The sequence below is a fragment of the Nelusetta ayraudi genome, unplaced genomic scaffold (assembly GCF_046127955.1).
Source record: "Nelusetta ayraudi isolate G7.1 ecotype Tasmania unplaced genomic scaffold, CSIRO-AGI_Nayr_v1 ptg000026l, whole genome shotgun sequence".
NCBI classification, from domain to species: domain Eukaryota; kingdom Metazoa; phylum Chordata; class Actinopteri; order Tetraodontiformes; family Monacanthidae; genus Nelusetta; species Nelusetta ayraudi.
In genome coordinates this window covers 2,022,611-2,041,367 of record NW_027466076.1, presented here as the reverse complement: position 1 = coordinate 2,041,367, position 18,757 = coordinate 2,022,611, and the positions used below count along the sequence as shown (strand labels likewise).

Genomic DNA, 18,757 nt, shown 5'->3' with positions numbered 1-18,757 from the left:
TGTCAGAGGTGACTTCTCCAGTGACTCATCCCATTGTTCACTGCTTCAATCTTACTCACCATTCTCCTAAATCATGAGAAGGACCTTAGGAATGCTTTACGTCTCTGACCCCGCCCCCCCTTTCCCTCCATCATGTTTTGATTAAAAACCACAAACCTTGGACCGTTTTCTGGAGTGTTCGTCGGTTCCTGTAAGCCCATTTTGGTTGTTAATAAACTTGGATCCAGGCGGGCGGAGATGCAGCCAGGGAGACAAGCCCTGTGAAAGGAGAAGGGGCAGACCACTGTCAAACTAGGGGTGTCAGTGAGCTGACTTAACAGAAGGACCGGGGGTGGTGGGGGGGATAAGCAGATGTACTGACCCTTCCGCAGTAAGCAGATTACACTTTATCACAAAGAATGCTTAGGATTCGGTCTGCGCCACCAAAAGGGCGACAGACTGATCCGGCATAGTTAGAAAAAAAAAAAGAAAAGAAAGAAGAAGAACGATGATTACAGGGGAAATGTGCGACTGGGAGAGCATTTGGGAGTTTACCCCTTATTTCTGAAAGAGAGCTGATGAGCAAGTTAAGTCACGAGCGAAACAACGTTCAGAGTTGAGCAATAAGTATGTGAATGAACAAAGCGAGTGTATGACTTTTCAACGAATGTGTACACAAAGCTAGAAAGTGAACTGTGTTAAAGTGGCAGTCCACACGCTGACCTATAATCCATTCCAACACTGATGCCACTGTTCTCACCAAAGGAACCGAGTGCGTTCCAGGCAATGTGAGTCTGTTGAATAACAGTCATAATTTTTGGGGACAAGAAGAGTAAAAAAACACCAAAAACAAAAACATGTATCGGCGGGCGGTTGAATTACAGCGAAACGTCTCTCAGTTTGTTTTTCTCTCGACCAAAAGCTACAACCGTAGACGACACCCCGCCCCTGAGCTTCGAGGACTCCCCCCTCTCCCCCCCTCGTCTCCACGAGGGAGAGGGGAGGAGCCAGCTGTGTGACGTCACGCCGCCCCCTCCCACCCAGTTTAAATTTACATTTTCTATGGGTCCTCTCTGAGTGTGCGAGTGTGTGTGTCTGCGTGCGGGGTTCGCCTGTGTACACCGGAAGATATTGGACGCTTCACGCGAGGGGAGTCGCGCGAGCGCACCTCGTGCCAGCAGAGAAGTGACCCGCGGAGGCACCGATGTGACCTGAACCACTTTGTCTGCTGAAATATTAAAGAAGTTCAGTCGGAGAGAGAAGTCGCGTCTGGGTCGGCTTTGAGGTAGGTGTGTATGTGTATGTGTGTGTGTGTGTGTAGTCGGGAGCTCGTGCGCTTTCAGTCAGATTACAAAAAAACAAAAAACAAAAAAGCCCCCCCAAAAAAACTGAAAAGCAGGACGTGTTGTCCAGGAAAGCCGCTGGTTCGGGATGGAAAGCTTTGAAGTGAAGAAGGAAAGAGGGGCGAGCGGAGCGGGAATGAGAAGGCAAAACACAAACTCCTGTTTCATTGTCTCCTTTTGTCGGTTGGAGCGGCTCGACTGCAGCCGACGGGACAGTAGGGGAAACAAGACACGTTGATGTTTTTGTGCAGCAGGAGCAAAGAAAAGAAAAAAAAAAAACAGTCACGTTAAACCTCCTGTGGACTCGTATACTTCCTGGCAGGCGGTCATCGGTGCTTTGTGGGAAGAATACCGAAGGAAAAACCCCTTATTATTCCCAGACTGTGGCGTTTCGAGGATGCTATTGCAATGACCAACATGGAATTACAGTTGGAATCACAGTTGGCTTTAATGTTATTTTTAATTCTATATATATATATATATATAATTTTATCAACACTCTTTCTAGAACATTCTTTTTGTCTCCTTTAATTTCTTGGGAAAATCACTTTCTCTTAATAGTGCTTTCAAGCTGTACAACACCGCCCGCGTTTTATGCTACATGTCATGTCAGCCTACAATTAAGTCATGTTATGAATCTCTATTTTTAAAAGTCAAACTGCGCTAAAAAGAAATGAGTTATGGATGAGCTGCAGTATGTGAAATCATCACGTGTGTGTTTTTCCGGGCACGGCCACCCTCCCGTTGTATATCACAGTATCATCGGCCAGCGCTGACACACAGTCCTGTCATCGGCCACATCACGGCCCCAAACCATAATTCCGCACAACAAAAAAAAGGCGCGCTTGCCTTTATTGGCTTTGGCATTCTGTTGTCACAAGGTTGAACTTTAATAAAAGAAAAAAAAAAAGAAAAAAGGAGTCACATGGACGTGCTGTCAAACTTGCACAAAGTGAAGAGCAAACAGGACCCGAGTGCTTTTGCAACCAGAGGGTTGAGTTGTTTTACTGGGCGGAGGGGCAGACGAGGAGTCGACGAGGCGCCACAGTCGTTTGGCTGTCATCCGTCAGGTACGGCACGTTTTCGCTTTGGAGTCGGAAGGATTGCACAAAAGCAGGTGTTGCGAGGGGAGTTCGTACAGTCGGGGAGGTTTGCCACTTTTTGGGGAGTGGGTGCGGCACGAGGACTGTGTGTATGTGTGTGAAGGGGAGGGGGGGGGGGGTGGGAGGTTCTTGCACATGTGTTAGTCATTTCGAGGGGAGTTTGCGAAACGGTTTACATCTGTTTTCTGATCTTTGAACCCCAACCCACCGCCCCTCCTTCCATTCCTCGCAGCTCCCCTGTTCCTCGAACTCGGTCGCTCACGCCACTTCCAGTAAGGTCTGCCTTGCACCGTCTGTCTGTGTCTGTGTCTGTGTGTGTCTGTCTGTGTCCAAATGGTAGGTGTTTTGACTGGAATGTCCTCCCAATCTCCGTTATTACCGCACTCCCGGGAATGTTGAAATCCACCTGAATGAGACGGTTTCCCATCCCCGCTGCGGCGCACTCGTCCATTAGTGGTTGTGTTTGTGCGCCGCTCGGATGTGTCATTATAGAATCTTGAGACTTTGTGTCAAGGACTCGGTCTGACCCGAGAGAAAATCAGGGGTGTTTGGGTCAGGAAAAGGGTGTGTGTGTGTCCAAGGAGGGATCGCTGGGAACCACAAAGTGTGTCCATGGTATTATATCTCCCACAGTCCAGCCGCTCTGTCTGTGGGCTCACAGTCTTCATTACTCAGCAGAACACGCTGAGTCTTGCTACAGTGTGTGTGTGTGTGTGTGTGTGTGTGTGCGCGCACATATGTTTGTGTTACCGGCTCACGGGTGGTGTGTGTAAGCCTACCTTGTAGAAAATGTTTTCAAGTCGCGCCCCCTGTAATGATCCGGGTAAACAAAGATCGAGGTTCAGAGGGACTCGCGTACCCACCGACAGCGGCGGCGGCCTTTGCGATTTTTTTTTTTATTGTTGCTGTGCTTTGTTCTCAGTTCCGTAATCTGGAATTGGTGGAGTCCCGGGGTCAGGTGGTGTTTTTGCGGATTAACGCCTTTGTTTGGACGCCGATGCCAAAAACAATAATTGCTCCCTCCCCCTTTCCAAGAATGTATTGTGTTTATCAAAACCTTTTTTTTTTCTCCCTCGCAGCCAAACAAAATGCTCAAAGTGCTGTAGTGGGAATGTTAAAAAAAAAAAACATACGGGCCTGTGAGACTTAAAGCCAGACCCGAACTGAGCAGAGGCACAGCAGCCGCGTTTCCATTACAGTTTGTCGCAAAATAAAAGCGATATTCCTAGAATTCCGACAAAAGTGCAATTGCGATTTGCAGGCGTTTCCATAAGTAATTCTCGTAAAAACTCGTCCGGCGAGATTCACGAAAATTCCGTTCGCTTTCATTTGAGATGTTTTTTTGAAATTTAGGTGTTTCCATTACCAGTTTTTTTTTTTTATCGCAATGTATCGTATTTATTGCGATAGTTTTTTTGCGCCATTCTAGGGGTAATGGAAACGCAGCTAGTGGTGGACCATAAATCGGGTCAGAATCAAGACTTCCAACTGACGCCTCAGCTAAATTATTCTTAAAACGAGACTATAAAGCCCTGACACAACATTTGACTCTTCCCCTTTTTCTCTTGTGTTTTCAATCCATCGCAACAAAACACATTTCACCCCTGCAACGCAACTCTGTGCAAGCAAAGGCCTGTGCAAACACAAGTGATGCAATCACCCAGCTCGCGCAATAGGACAAGAGGCTCTGTTTGCACTTTGCTGTACTTGAGTTGCCATGGTTTTTTTTATATTGAGACGTTCCAATTAAGGTATTGGGTTTCCTTATAAATAGCAGCCGTTGGTTATTAGACAGGCGGATGTTACACTCCCCACCCCCCCGCCTGTGTTGGTCCGCCTCAGGTCTCGTTGCGCTGCGTTTCGTTTGCGTTGAACGAGTTTTGTAACTAACTGTCGCCGAGACTTGCCCGACTGGTACGATCCCAAGGCCGTTTGGATCCCGGGCAGTGAGACAAGACGAGGTGCGCTTGTGCGCCGCCGCCGCCGCCGCGCACGGAGGCCCGGCCCACTCGGAAGACACCCATTGATTTTCCCGCTGTTGTGCTGGAGCTTCAATCACGATAAAGCGCCATTACTGCTGCTTGACCACTCTGTGCAGAGTCTTTGAGAGAGGTTGGCACGCAGGCACTCGTGCACTCGCACACTAATATGCACGTGTCTCCCCTTCCTCCTGCGGAGGTTGCCTTCGAGACGGAGGGGGCGGCGGCGAGTCCCAAGTTTGTGGAATTAGATTACGCTCGCCGGTACGTCGGCGTGGAGATGTATCATCCTTCCTCGTCACGGCCGGGAGGAACGAGGCTGCTTACGCCGAAGCTGAAGCCAGCAGGGCCTTTTCGGAATAAACACGCAGCCTTCGGAAAGTTTCAGCGGACAATGAAACCTGCCCTTTGCCCATTGTGTACGCATCAAATTTGCATGTACGTGTTTGTTCTTCATGAAATAATAATTAAATTGCGCCTTGGAGTCGGCCGGAGAACAAAGACTCTGCTCAACCAACCCGTGGTGGGCTACCGGCTATTTAATGATATGTTTGTGTGTTTGTGCATCACTCCTGCGTGTGTGTGTTTGCGTGCGTCTGGCTGGCTGCGGATGCCTGCTCGCTGGCAACAGTAACAGTTGTTATTGGGATTTTCTCCGGCAGCATGTAAACAAAAGAAAAGCGCTAGAGCCCGCCTCGGCGTGTCCGCCGGCCAATGAGAGCAGGGCTCCCCGGCTGGATTCAGCCAATGGCCAGGAGGAGGGGGGGTGTGACTCGACTCCACGGAGGTGGGGGGGGGGGGGGGGGGCAGCGGATGGAGGTGGAGAGGAGAGAAGAAAAAAAAACCGTCAGTAAAGCACAAAGCTTTGAATCTGGAAGTGGAACAGACGAGGCCCACACCTAACAAAGACGCCAGTGAACAACACCTCCTTATTTACACCCCCCTCCCCCCCCTAAAAAAAAAAAAAAAAAAAAAGCAACCACTGTGCCAATAATTCCTAAAAAAGAAAAAAAAAAAGAAAAGAATCCTGCATGTATGTGTAGAAGCCACATGAAATGTCTTTCGCCCGTCTATAATTGGACCCCTTGGTTGTGGGTCTATGTTGTAGGAGAAGAAAATTCTGCCGGTCTCGTGGCGAGGCCACCTGTTCCCATCAGATCTATACGTACAGGGCCATGTGTCACACAGTCAGCTGTGTGTTTGAGGGTATAGTGCCGCCTTTTGTGTTCGACTGACAGGTGCCGGCATCAGCTGCACCGTCTCATTTGTTAAGTTCGGGACACATGTCCAGAATTGGGAAGGAGTCAGCACTTTAATGTTGGCCCTAAAATAAAAAGGGGACACGTCCGAAATGTCTGTGCCGCTCAGATGTTTTCAGCCTGTGGAGTCACGCGCCCTTTTTTTTTCTCTCTCTTTTTTTTTTTCACTCGTAAATGCCGTTTTGTGCCCAAAGCAATCAGTTTGCAGCTTCATCACATTCCGGATCCGTGACTCAAACTGAGGTCTGTGCCTGTTCAATCCTTCCCATTCATGCTGTAATCTGCCTCGGCCCCGGGCGCTGAAAAACGTGTGGCAACGGGGTCGTCCGCCGGCTAGCCAGCGGCCTCGGTCGCGCAGACTGTCTGCGCGGGGTGTTAGGGTTCAAAGGCGAGGGCTCACCGCGATCAGTCGGGTTCCCATCTCGTTGTCATCAAACAACGGTGGGGGGGGGGATTATTTGTAACCCGTCTAAATCACCCCGTGATAAAAAGTTAGAAACAACGCAACGAGCGCCAGCTGTCAGCGAGGCCGCCGATCAAAGCGTAGCCGCCGCGTATGACTTAATTATTCTTTATTTTAACTTGTTAACCGTTAATATACAAAATATTGCAAAAAAAAAAATGACCCACATCTAATATTTGCAAGTAAATTTGCTTAAATTTCGCCGTGCTTGAAAACCTCCTTGTGTAAACGTTATTCAACTACCGACTGATCTTCAGTGTGGAATACCAAACAAGCTTAGCAAGTTGAAATCCAGTTGAGTGACAACATATCCATTATTGTACACACTTTTATATATGTGTATAATGTATATACATTGTCCATGGCTTAAGCAGAGTAGAACAGTTGGCTTTTCTTAGGTCGAGGGGAAAGAAGCGAGTCTGTCCAGACTTTAAGTCTGGACATCAGCAGTCTGGAAGTGAACTTTAAATGTGTCGTTTACTTCTGCTCGCCATTCAAAGAGAGTGTTATTTCTGTTTGACAAGTTTGAACGTCTGTGACTTGCGTTGCGAACCTGGGTTAGTGTTAGGGTGCCAGAAGCCAAAAGAGGAAGAAGTAAGGTGGAAAAATTGCTAACATTGGAAAGTCAAAACGGCAAATGAAGCAACGGTTGGGTTCCCTCAAAGTGCTGTGGTCAAGAAGTTTCCAAGCGGGGGGTTAAAATGTGTCACATCTGCAGTGTTGGTGTCTCTCACAAGTGCAAACAAAGTACAAGTTTACACCGTAAACACTGCACAGCCACAGAGCTGAGGGATGAGTGAGTCGGTAGTTTTCTTTTTGATTTTCTTTTTTTTTTCTGCATGAACTGACACTAACCCATGGCCGCTCGCCGGCATAAGTTTGGGTGTTGACTCTCCGTAATGACAGTGTACGGTCCCCACCAAGCGCTCCCTTAATGACATCAAGGAGGGGGGTTGGAAGGGGGGTTGTTTAAACATTCACAGACAGCTCGCTCCTCCCTTCCTCGCACGACGCCGCGGGTGTTAAAAGTGTCCTTTCAATGTGCGAGCGGAGGACAGTTTGCACATCGCCCGTTTTTATGAACCCTTAAACCCCCCCCCGTGACAGTGAAAGTCTCCCATTGCCCCGCATCTCCACGGTGATATCTTTGTGCTGCACGGCCCAAGCGGATGCTTTCCAGGGTCACAGCGTGATGAGGCCCCCAGAATTCCCCGGCTCCTTTAGCGCTTGACACCCCCCCCCCCCCCCCCCAATACCACCACCACCCCCCAACTCTCTCTCTTGAAGGCAGGAAGTGCAGAACAACCCCCAAACTCTGAAGCGCTCCATTGAGGAGATGTTTTCTCCCACACTCTGTGCCTAATTGTTCGCTCGGCGAGGCCAGGATTTTCAGCCCCGTTTCTAACCTAAATGTTGATGAATACTGCGCTTCAGCAGATGCAGTCGTCCATTTTCCTGGCTATCCGTTCATTTAAGGCAATAAATAGTCTCGAAAGTGACACTCTTTGTTTGTGTTTTCAAGCCTTTCTGCTTGAAAAAAACACTTCTTTTTTTTTTTTTTCTTCCTGAGAACGTCTTTCCCTGCTTTGCCTGCACATGGACCGCAGGGCAGCCAAAAACAAATACTGGGTGGGGGCGGGGGGTGTGCGCGCTGTATTGTAAGTGGCAATACGGAATGCGTGCGCACATGCAGGCATTCCCATTGTTTGATGCAATGCCGGGGAGGGGCGGAACAATGTGCGCACATGTACGTCACTGCACCGGCCGCCATGATTTATATGTCTCTTTATGGGGGGCCGATGGGGGTGGGGGGGGCAGGGCGGGGGAGGGTCCCGCAAAGCTTTGCGCGTACGTGGACTCGGCTCATATCCAGGAAATGAGGTCATTGTCGCTTGCCGGGACCTCCGCCGACTCTCTCCACTTTCCCCAGGACCGTCCCCGCCCCCTCCCAACGCCACCCTTCCACAGCTGCACGTTAAAAGCCCGTCTATCTGTGTTTTAATTAGGGCCCTCTCCCCCATTTACGCTTGGCTGAGTGGCCGCTTCATTAACGGACAGCGCAGGGAACAAGAGAGAGGGAGAGAGAGAGAGGGAAGGGTGTGGGGGTTGCTTTTGGGATATTGATGATGCAATTTCCCTTGAGGGCGTGGAACCTCCCATCTGTGACTGGAATTGAGGAGATCTGGCCGACAAAAAAGAAGAAAATAATTGGCTACAGAGACATCACGAGAGCCAAAATAGTCAATAAAGTTTGGCTCGTATGGAAAACAAAATGTGTTGCATTAATCCATTAGGAAAATATAGTCCGAAGTATCCCAGCCCTGTTGCGGCTCTAATCCCTGGTCGTGCTCCAGGAGCGAGGATGACGACCCGATCCTTGATCAATAGGTTTATATAACCGGATGTTTGCATGCCTGCATGATCCTCATGCAGTAAAGCCCCGACAGCCGCGCCGCACTTTATTGCAGGATGCGCAAGATGAGCGAATCCCGGGCCTTGCGGATGATGTAGTGGGTGTGGTCAGCCATGTGTGCTCACAACCAATGACAGCTGTCAGCCTGACCCTGCCGTGTGTGTGTGTGTGTGTGTGTGTGTGTGTGTGTGTGTGTGTGTGTGTGTGTGTGTGTGTGTGTGTGTGTGTGTGTGTGTGTGTGTGTGTGTGTGTGTGTGTGTGTTGTGGGGGGTTGTAACACAGCAACCAGCTGCCCTCCTGGCCTTCATTTGCTGCTCAGTGTGAAGAGGCTTCTGCAAGAAGTGAACCACTGACTGGACGTCCTGATCTCAGTTATCAATCCATCCTCTCTTTTTTTTTGTTGTATGTAGAAACCACTTTGCTTTCAAAATACACTTAGAAACAGTTCAGTCTGCCTGACAGTAGCTGCGTTTCCATTACCCCAAGAATTGCGGGGGGGGGGGGAACATAAATATCGCGATTTTAAAAAAACTGGTATCGATACAGAGGTATACCGCAAAAGTGTAATGGAAACAGTTTATACAAGTAATATTTTTTACAAGTAATCAAAGAGAAAAATGTAACAACTTGACAGCAAACAAACATAAATAAACAAACCCAAACGTAATTCTTGTAATTCTCGCCGGACGAGATCTTACGAGAATTTTGGCTTATGCCCTTCGCACCATTCAATGGAAACGCCAGCCCAAAAAAAATTGTACTTTGTCGAAATTTTAGAAAGATCGCTTTTATTTGGCGAAAAACTGTCATGGAAACGCAGCTAGTGTATCTAGTGTCCAATTTGAATTTCTAAAAGTGACTCCTTCGTCCATATAATGTGGTTTGGTATTTGAAATGACAGTCTCTGTGTGTATGCAGTATACCTCAATTAGCCTGAAACCGATGCTCTCTTATCGTTCCGCCCCAGACATTCGGCTGGGAAGTCGAGAAGCAGAAATTGCGACGGGAGAACTAACCAAACAAGATGACGGAAACGATAAGCCGAGTTCCGCCAAAGAGATGCACCCTGACGCCTAAACATTCTACGACAAACACAAGCAGTCTTGTCCGTGGTCCGTTCTGTAATTTAATGGGGTCAAAGAGAAATGTCCAGTGCCAGTAGGCTGCTAGGTCTGGTAAATGTACTCCTGTATGGTACCTTTTTTTTCTGAGACCAGGACATTGGCCATTTAAGTGAATGCCCTCTAACCATATTTCAATGTAACTTTGCATGTGAACGTGCGGGGGTAAAGACCCACTCACTTGTTACTGCCTCTTTGCTGCTTCACTGCGTTTCCTCTGTGCTCCTGGCACTGATCACGGCCAATTTCCCAGCCCCATCATTAGCCTGTCAGTCCATCTGCGCTCCTCGCGATATTGGGTTAGACGGCAAGGTTCTACCAAAACCGAGCAGACATATTTTCTTCTCAGTGCGTAAATCAGCCCCCCCCCCCGCCCCCTTCGACTTGCTAATTTCATTTGCCTGTTGTTGCAGGCCAGCGTGTACTCAGCATTTTTCTGAAAGAGTTGAGTGAGGTCGCTGCAATAACCCGCTGCTGCGACTGTGACTAATGAAATGCGCTGAAAGGAAGAGGCTAAATTTCGCTCTCACGCAAAGTGTAAGGCAGTGAGTCTGTTTCACTGTGTTGATTTGACCAATGTTTGTTTCAGTAAGAGTTCAAATGGCCATTTTATAGCTTTTTTTAAAAAAAGTAACGACTCTCCGATCAAGGTTTATTTCAAGCACGGGAGGAGAGTTTACAGGGGGTTCTTATCTAGCTAGCTGGGTTGTGTTGGTGGCCCGTCTCCATGGCATCGTAAAAGCCGTGACGGTTGAGAAGGAAATGGTGAAATGAGTCAGCGTAATAAATGCGAGCCTTTGTGCTTCTTGGTTCATACGACAACACTGTGGGCAGTGGCGCTATCACTTGGAAGTCCCAAGGTGTGTTTTTTTTTTTGTTTTTTTTTTCCCTCCTCCTCCTCAGCAACAAGTCGCTGCATTAGCCCCTGTACACCAGTGTGCAGCACCACACTGACACACGCACAGTCACAACTGCGACACTTATCAACCGCCTTTGTGTTTCTGCCTTTGTTATCGAAAACAAACGAGAGCTACAATGTTTGTACTGAGGATAAGAGGTGAGTGCGTGCATTTTGATGTGATATCGAGTGATATTTTTCTTATGGACTGCGTGTGCGTTTTCGTTCTGGACACAAACTATTCCTATTATCTTCCGTTTTTTTCTTTCCCCGTGAGTAATCGGTTAATTCCTGCAATTTTTTTTTTTTTTTTTTTTTTTTTAAACAATGCAGTGCTTCTTGGTACGTGACTTTCATAGTGGTCATACATGGGTCATGAGGACGATAATGAGGAATGGAAGTTAACAGAGGAAAAAGGTCTCGGACCACACAAGTCCCCTTTTTCCGCCATCCTAGACTCTGGTTGACCCACTTTCCATTCTCAAGTCGTACTCCTGATTGTTTTTGAACATTGTGTATGTATGTACACGCGTGTCCTGAGCATTTTCCAAACTAACAAACTCTTTTTATGGGATCCCAGAAACTGTCGGGAGGCGTCGTCTCAGAAAAGGCGCCGCAACGGACCGCTCGTAAAACAATTACTCGTATATTTTTATGTCCTCCTCACGTGTAAACAAACAGCGCAGCGTGGCATGCCGGGTAAAAGTCGCTTCCTGGAGGCCATGTACAGCGGACCTGCTTTTGAACCACGTGAACTTTATTTATCTGCTTTGACATGATAGTGAAACAAGACGTCATCAATATATATATATACATATGGAAACCAGAGGAAGTTTTATGTACAACAGACAAGTAACAGTGATTACACAGAATTGAGGCAGGGTTCCAATTTGCGCTGCCTTTTGAAGTCTCCGCGTCGAGTCCCCTCTCCCTCGCGGGGGGAGGTGGGGGCGTCTCCACGGGAAGTGGGAACAGATGTGTTCGCCGGCGTTTAATGGACGTATTGACAGCGCTGCTCGTCTTTGAGTCAGTCTGCCCCCTACTGACGTCGTTAAGACGACGCCGCCTTTGATGTCTGCCTGCCGCACGTGCGCGCTCGCATGCAGCCCCCCGGTGATGGAAGCCTGGAGCTTTCACCGTGGTCAGAGAGTGCTGTCACAACACAAATGTTCCAAATCACATTACAAAATAAAAAAAATCTGTATTTTTTTTTAACCTAATTTCATTGAATTACTAGACATTTCAATATTTATATCAGCCATGTGTTATTATCCCAAGTTTTAAAGGGCCAGTAATCTGAGATTAAAAGGGATTACCCGCCACGATAGTGTAGATCATAACCAACAGGGAGGGGGAAATGTTGTCACTCAACTTGTCAGCACGGTTCGCACGATTGGACGTTGGGTAGCGACGTCCAATCCAGCAGTTTATTGCGCGCCGCTCCTCTTCTCTTTGTTTTGCCCGCGCGTGCAGCGCCCCCACGCCGCGCGTGTTTACCTCGGGCTCCTTTGTTACGTAACCGACGCGGTTTGGGGGAGCGGGAATGTCGACCTCTGGTGGCGCGCGCCGTTCCCTGCACAGAAAGCGCTTGCGTGTTTGTTTTGATTCTGAGATCATCAGCTGCATCGTTGTGCGGGCGCGCCACATGCAGCCTCATGCATCCGCGACTTATTATTTTATTTTGGCCCTCGGACAGACTGCGTGAGACCGCAGCCACTCGCTCGCAAGCCCTTCAAAACATGGTTGTTTACACATATTTTTGAACATGCCCAGAAATTGTGGCAGAAGAAACGCACGTTTGTTGTTTTTTTGTTTTTTAAGCACGCAGATAATCTCCTCAGATGCCGTTTCCATTCCAGTTCAAATGTTTTCTTCGTTTGACTTCAAAAACTGTTCACGTGCATTTATTTGTTGTCATCCAGTCATGTATACATAAGAAGTAGGTGAGGGAGGGGTCAGAGAGAGAGAGAGAGGGAGACCGAGATGGAGGAGGAGTGTGCGTGTGTGTGTGTGTGAGAGAGAGAAAAGCTATAAAAACAGACTTTGAAATCCAAGCAGCTCACTCTCAGACAGCTGTGGCGACCGCAGCGGCTCTCAGTCTGTGAGGCTCCGCAAACGCGCCGATCAAAAGCATCGCAACTTTTAATTAGAGAGCCTTTTTCCGAGGAAATACATTCCGAATCGAAAATAGCAGAGATGACGACCATGTTCAGATACCCCGTCTTTCCTCATCTCCAGGGTGAGCTGTACCAACTTTGCATTTTATTTGTTGTTGGTTTTATTATTATTATTATTATTGTTATTATTATTATTATTATTATTAATGGGATACTTTGTTGTTTTAGTTACAACTTGTGAAGTGTGTTTCAATTGAATCAAGACCTGCATGTTGTTCCTGTTGTACTGGTTCTCACTCCAGCTGATTTAATAGTTTTACGTGAATGTATTACTGTCCATGTTACCTCCTCATCACTATTTGCTTTATTGGATGTAACGTCTGCTTCACCAGTCACAGGAATCTGACTGAACAGTGGTGTCCGTTATTTTACTTTTTGCTTTTGCAAATGTTGTTGTTCTGCGTGTGGCTGTGACGACACAAACTGTTCCTTGAATCTGTCACATTCTCATGCATTTATTGTGCTGCAATGCACAGGCAGGTTGGTCTGTACATTATACATTGAAAAAATATATCAAATGGCAAATTACAACAAATTTTATTATTAGAAAGAAAGTTTTTTTCTAAAAAAAAAAAAAAAAAAAAAAAAGTTTTTTGTCTTAAATGCTTAATCTAACTTTTGGCTAGTAATGTATTAACTTTTTAAAAAACAATACAATTTAAATGTGTATGGGAGGTTTTAAAAATCCTGCGTTATTTCTGCATTGATTGATTTTTGGGCTACAAGTTAGAAATGTTCCATTCCCATCAGCGTGGAACAATTACATAATCCCGGTCCTAGCATCACTATGGAAACCAATCAAAAACTGCGAGACAGGCCGACGCTCACGTCCACGTTTGAGTGCCAGTGTCATTGTAATGTCCCAGAAGGATCTTTGCAGCCGAGCTGTGAAGCTTCCCATCACTTGTCGCTGCAACCGACCTCGCTGTCGCTGATGACTTCAGGAAGGTCATTTGTCTCCTGTCATTGCAGATCCCCGCCATCCTGGTCTGTCGCTGTCACCGGGGAGGGGTGTCATGGCGGAGCCCGACTATCTGGAGGGGGACTGTGATGAGCTCATCAAACCCAAGAAGCTGATCAACCCGGTCAAGAACTCGCGGAACCACCAGGACCTGCACAGAGAGCTGCTCATGAACCAGAAGAGGTCAGAAGACCACCAAAACACAATGTGCTTTAGATGCCTGCTCCTCTTCTCAGGCCTAACGTGTGTTTCAGTGTGAAGAATTTGATGCCAAGTCTGCAGAGATTAGTATTGGTCTCAGCACGCCCAAACACAAACATCATAAAAAAAAAAAAGATAACAACAACAATAACAAAGCGGTTGGTATTAATGTTCACTATTAAAGGAGTACTTATCAGTTTTTGTAAAACAAAAAAAACAACTACAGTCCAAACCACCGTTGTTCCCTCGTTCCTCTTAGTCACCAAAGTCCTGCACCGTTTGGAAATCCAGCCCAATTTAGCTCATCGTGCAGCTAATGCAGCATGAGTCAGTCCAGTAACCCAGCTGCTTTCATCCAATTGGTCTAACAGTCTCCGTGCAGACTGCGCCGATGCTTCTGCAGCGTTGTCACTGGCGTCGACTTCCCCTCAGAACGTCCAGGGGCAGTGTTATGTAAAGCTCACGATATGAAACTTTCATGGGGGAGCTATTATATAAAAGGCATCCAGTGCATTAGTGTGTCAAAAAATTGATTACGTAAAAGGTCACGCAGGGCAAATTTGGACTGCTTGCTGGTATTTTTTTTCCCTTTTTTTTTGGGTGTGTAGCCAGCGTATGACGGAACCATGTGACCTGGGTGATGGCCAGTGATTCGATCTCAAGTGTTTGCATCCTCCCTCAAACAGTGGCACAAACAATGGCGAGGAGGCGAGGGGGGTTGGGGGGGTGGGGGGTGCAGCTGCTTTGTGGCCGGGGCTATTATTAGCCATGTAAACACACACACACACACACACACACACACACACACGCTGTGGACAGCTGTTAACGTCACAGCGGTGATGCTCGTGCTTTGTGACGGGTCATCGACGAAGGTGACTCGGCGGCCATGGGGGGGGGGGGGGGGGGTCAATCCACGTACGACAGGTCGGAGTTTAAAATTATAATGATGACGACAATAATGAAATCAGAAGTTTTCCTTCATGCCGCCCGCATCCAAATATTGTTTTTGCTTGTCTAGACGGGGTATCAGTCAAGTCCGGTGGGTGAATCTGCAGGGTTTTTGCTGGGGGATCAACTTGTTTTGACTGGCTCCTCGTGTGCGGCGCGGAGACTATAGAAAGCTGGCCTGCATAGTGGATTAGTCACGCTGACGGGAGGGGGGGGTGGGGGGGTGGGGATGGATGGATGGATGCACGGACACTCGGACAGACGTGGGGACGGATGACTGAGAGAGAGAGAGAGAGAGAGAGAGAGAGAGAGAGAGAGAGAGAGAGAGAGAGAGAGAGAGAGAGAGAGAGAGAGAGATTATGTAATCAAGATTACAAAACAGTTTCTCGCCGAGGGCCTTTTTTTCTGCCGCTTGTTTTTTTTTTTTTTTTTTTTTTTTCCCCTACCTTTGGCTCTGGTGACCCGCTCGGCCTCCTACACAACAACAACACACACACTCATACATACATCAACACACGCTTAAGAATTCCAGATTCTAGAAATCCATCTATGGATGGTGAATCATTGACGCCGACGGACGTATTGATGTGTGGAATTTTAAACGCGCGGCCTCTCTGAGAGCCGTGACTGCAGGGTCACCGATTACGCAAGCGGCGTCCACGGCGGCGAGGCAGGGCGGGGGAGGGGGAAGGAGGGAGCGGCATCTTGATGGGTTTTTTTTATTGCCACCGGTGACCTTGACTCTCTCTTACCACCCCCCCCCCCACCACCACCCCCCAACCCAACCCAACCCCACTTCCCTCCATAAAACACTTTCTCAAGACCCCCCCCCCCCCCCCCCGACGTCCCAGACAGCCGGAGCACTTAGCGGAGCGTAGGTAGCGCGCCGCCTCTCTTTGTTCAAGTGGGCTCCCGCTCCTCCACGGGAACATCGTGAGCTCGGGTTATGTAATCTTCCCAGGCCCCCGACCAGTGCATTTAATTAAGGCGTCGCTGCCGTTCATGTGGTTGTCGCCGCCGCTGCTGCCAGACTGCAGTCAGGTGGGCGCGCGGCTCCCTCTGAAGAGATACGGCGCCACACGCTGAGTCAGGCTCCCCCAGAAAAGAAGCGGAGGGAGCGGGAGAGGGCGGGGGGGGGGGGGGGGGGCATCAGTAAGCAAGAAAACGATTCGAAAAGCGCAAGATCGCGAGGTTTAAAAAAGGGGGGGGAAAAATCATCCGTCAAATGAGCACGGAGATGAGATTTGTGACCGGCTGGACGCCCTCTGTCCTCTCGCTGCTCTCCAGTTCCAGTTTCCCCTCCTTGTGGCGCTTTTCATGCCGCCCTAATCCTTTGTTGGCTCAGACGTTCACTCGCTCCCTGAGCCGACTCCAACTCATCTCTGCAGCGTCCTAAGCGCCTCTCCTCCCCATCCTCATCTCCTTCGCTCCCCTCCCCTCCCCTAATTTGGAGGAGTTTGCAGCATTACGTAACATCTTTGCGCTATTATTCTCAAAGACGAGCGTCTCTTAACATGTCCCTGTTTTCTATTTGACTTTTTGCTGCACATACCCAGTCGGTTGTGTAACTCCTCCGTCTGGTTTCCAGATAACTTTTTGGAACCAAGGCGTCTTTCATGCGAGGAATGAGAGTTTCCAACACGAATAAAAGTGTCTGTGTCCGTTTTTGACCCTTTTTCGAGCTCGGATGTCGGCGCGGCAGTAAATATGTTAGCGGCCCACCAAAGAGGGGGAAAAAAAGGCAAATCCGCAAATAGGCTGACATATTTAATACGCAACTTATAATGCAGAAATTCATGTCGAACCAGATTGAGGTCACGGTCGCGACCTGTTACGTAGGAAATCTGACCGGTAATCTCCCTCTGGGCGAAGCCCTGCGGCGTCATCACGGGTTGTACTGGAGGCTCGGTTTTTCGTTTCAAGGTGATAACGCGCCGCCTCGCTGCTTTGATTCCGCGCAGGGGCCTGGCTCCTCAGAACAAGCCCGAGCTCCAGAAGGTCCTGGAGAAGAGGAAGAGGGACCAAGTTCTCAAGGCTCAGAAGGAGGACCAGGAGGCCCACAAGAAGAGGAGCGACCTGGAGATCGAGCTCATGAAGAGACAACAGAAGCTGGAGCAGGTAAGAGGGTGGGGGGAGGCGTTGTCGTAATTTGACACGATGGATCCGAAAATTGCACTCATCCGTCTGACGAGGAGCATACAGAGAATGTTTGAAAAGAGGAAGCTCCTCTGTTCCGATAGCCGGCTTACTTTTTTGTCGCAGCAAAAATATATGAAATCTGATGGCAAAGTTGTATTACATACAGTATATACATGTATGTTTTTTGTCAATGTTTCATTCTGTAGCTGGAGCTGGAGCAGCAGAAAAACGAGGAGGAGCAGGAGAACACCCCGGAGTTCGTCAAGATGAAGAGCAACCTGCGCCGGACCAAGCAGGAGACCGCCGGCGAGGAGCGGACCACCTAAAAAAACGACGACGACGACGACGACGGCGACAACAACCACCAGAGAGGGCGTCTGGGTCTGGCTGATTATGCGCGTGTTTGTGGGAACGGAGACGTCAGGAAAGTGTGTGTGCGTGTGTGTGCGTGCCGAGGAAAGCGTGTGTATGTGGTGGCGGCGGCGGCGGCGGCGGCGGCGAACTCCCTGGCTTTCCCGACCAGCTGTTCCTTCCTTTGGCAAGGAGAGACTTTACAGAGTAAAGAGCACCCTTCTGTCCACCCGCTAGCCTGCCTGCCTGCCACGGACTGCCAGCACTCACCTCCTTCACACCCATCCAGCAGCACGCAGCACCCCCTGCAGGAGGGAGGGACCCAACACAGACATGTTTGCGCACCTTTTCCAGCGGGCGGAGAGCTTCCAACGAGCTCCGACGACGGAGGGAAAACCCCTCTCTCTTGTTTTCACCCCTCTGTCCACACAACAAGCTGCCGTTTCCCCTCACTCTTATCACTGGTGTTGTGGTTCTTTTTGTTTCCTCTCGTGGTTGTTCTTCTACCTTCAGAATCAATTAAGGATAAAGTGGACACTGGATGGACTCTTAAAAGCTGTGTAATGTAAAAGCCAAACAAAATCGTGTTGTTTTTTTTTTTCGTTTTTTTTTTTTTTTTTTGTTATTTATGTTTGTAGCTTTTAGCCCCGAGTTATAAGCGAGGGCACTTTTTAGTCATTCTGTATTTTAGTTTGTTTTAAAGCATAGTTTATAAAGCCAGAACAAGACAAAGGGAGAGTATGGTCGCGTTAAAACTCTGAAGTTTGCTTTTCTTTCCCTTTCCCTAATTCAAAACATGCCATTTCCTCAGCTAATGCAATTAAAGCAATACTAGAGCTTCCAGGCATGAGAGTGACCTATTTCCCTTATATATTCTGTTGTTTTGTATGAATTACAGTGTTACTTATTGAATAATTTAAATATTTTGTGAGATGGGTCATTATGAGTTAACCTCGAGCCTTGTCCAATCAGTCTCTGTGGTTTCATAAAAGGTATATTTAGTTATCAGTATATCTGCATGGCTCTTGGGGAAAGCACTCCTTTTCTGTACTTTTCCCCCGTTGTTAAAAAGCTTAACTTCAATCCGTTAAGAATAACTAATGAGGACCTGCAAGACAATTAAACAACACATTTTAAGCTATTCCTGTTCCAAAAGGCAGAAAATGTGATGAGCCTGGATGTTCCATAACACAAAGTTCCCTCAACACTGTGGGTCATGTTCTTGTTTGTGGCTTTCAAATAGATGATCTTAATTCTGTTCATTTTAAAGAATATGATTTCTAAAACCTTCATCCTGTGTTGTTCTCCAGAATCTTCTTTGAAATAAAAATAATTTTAACTCATTGAATGTTTTTTTCTTGTGTGCCTGATGACATAAATAATGGTATTGCAGATTGCAACACTGGAGTCACAAGTCTCGTC

At 48.0% G+C, this 18,757-nt stretch overlaps 1 protein-coding gene across 4 annotated transcripts; it reads left to right on the top strand.

Moving 5' to 3' along the window:
• Positions 1-1,041: 1,041 nt before the first annotated feature.
• Positions 1,042-18,683, top strand: fam107b (family with sequence similarity 107 member B). 4 transcript variants are annotated; one of them, XM_076028929.1, is made up of 4 exons: positions 1,042-1,264; positions 13,708-13,879; positions 16,807-16,963; positions 17,191-18,683. In XM_076028929.1, exons 2-4 carry the CDS (start codon positions 13,752-13,754, stop codon positions 17,308-17,310), a joined length of 405 nt encoding a protein of 134 aa, XP_075885044.1. In that variant the 5' UTR covers positions 1,042-1,264; positions 13,708-13,751; the 3' UTR covers positions 17,311-18,683. The 4 variants fall into 4 exon arrangements, with proteins under 4 accessions (XP_075885044.1, XP_075885045.1, XP_075885043.1 ...); XM_076028930.1 differs by having other exon boundaries at positions 1,042-1,268; XM_076028928.1 differs by lacking the exon at positions 1,042-1,264 and adding an exon at positions 10,597-10,717.
• The last annotated feature ends 74 nt before the right edge of the window (positions 18,684-18,757 follow it).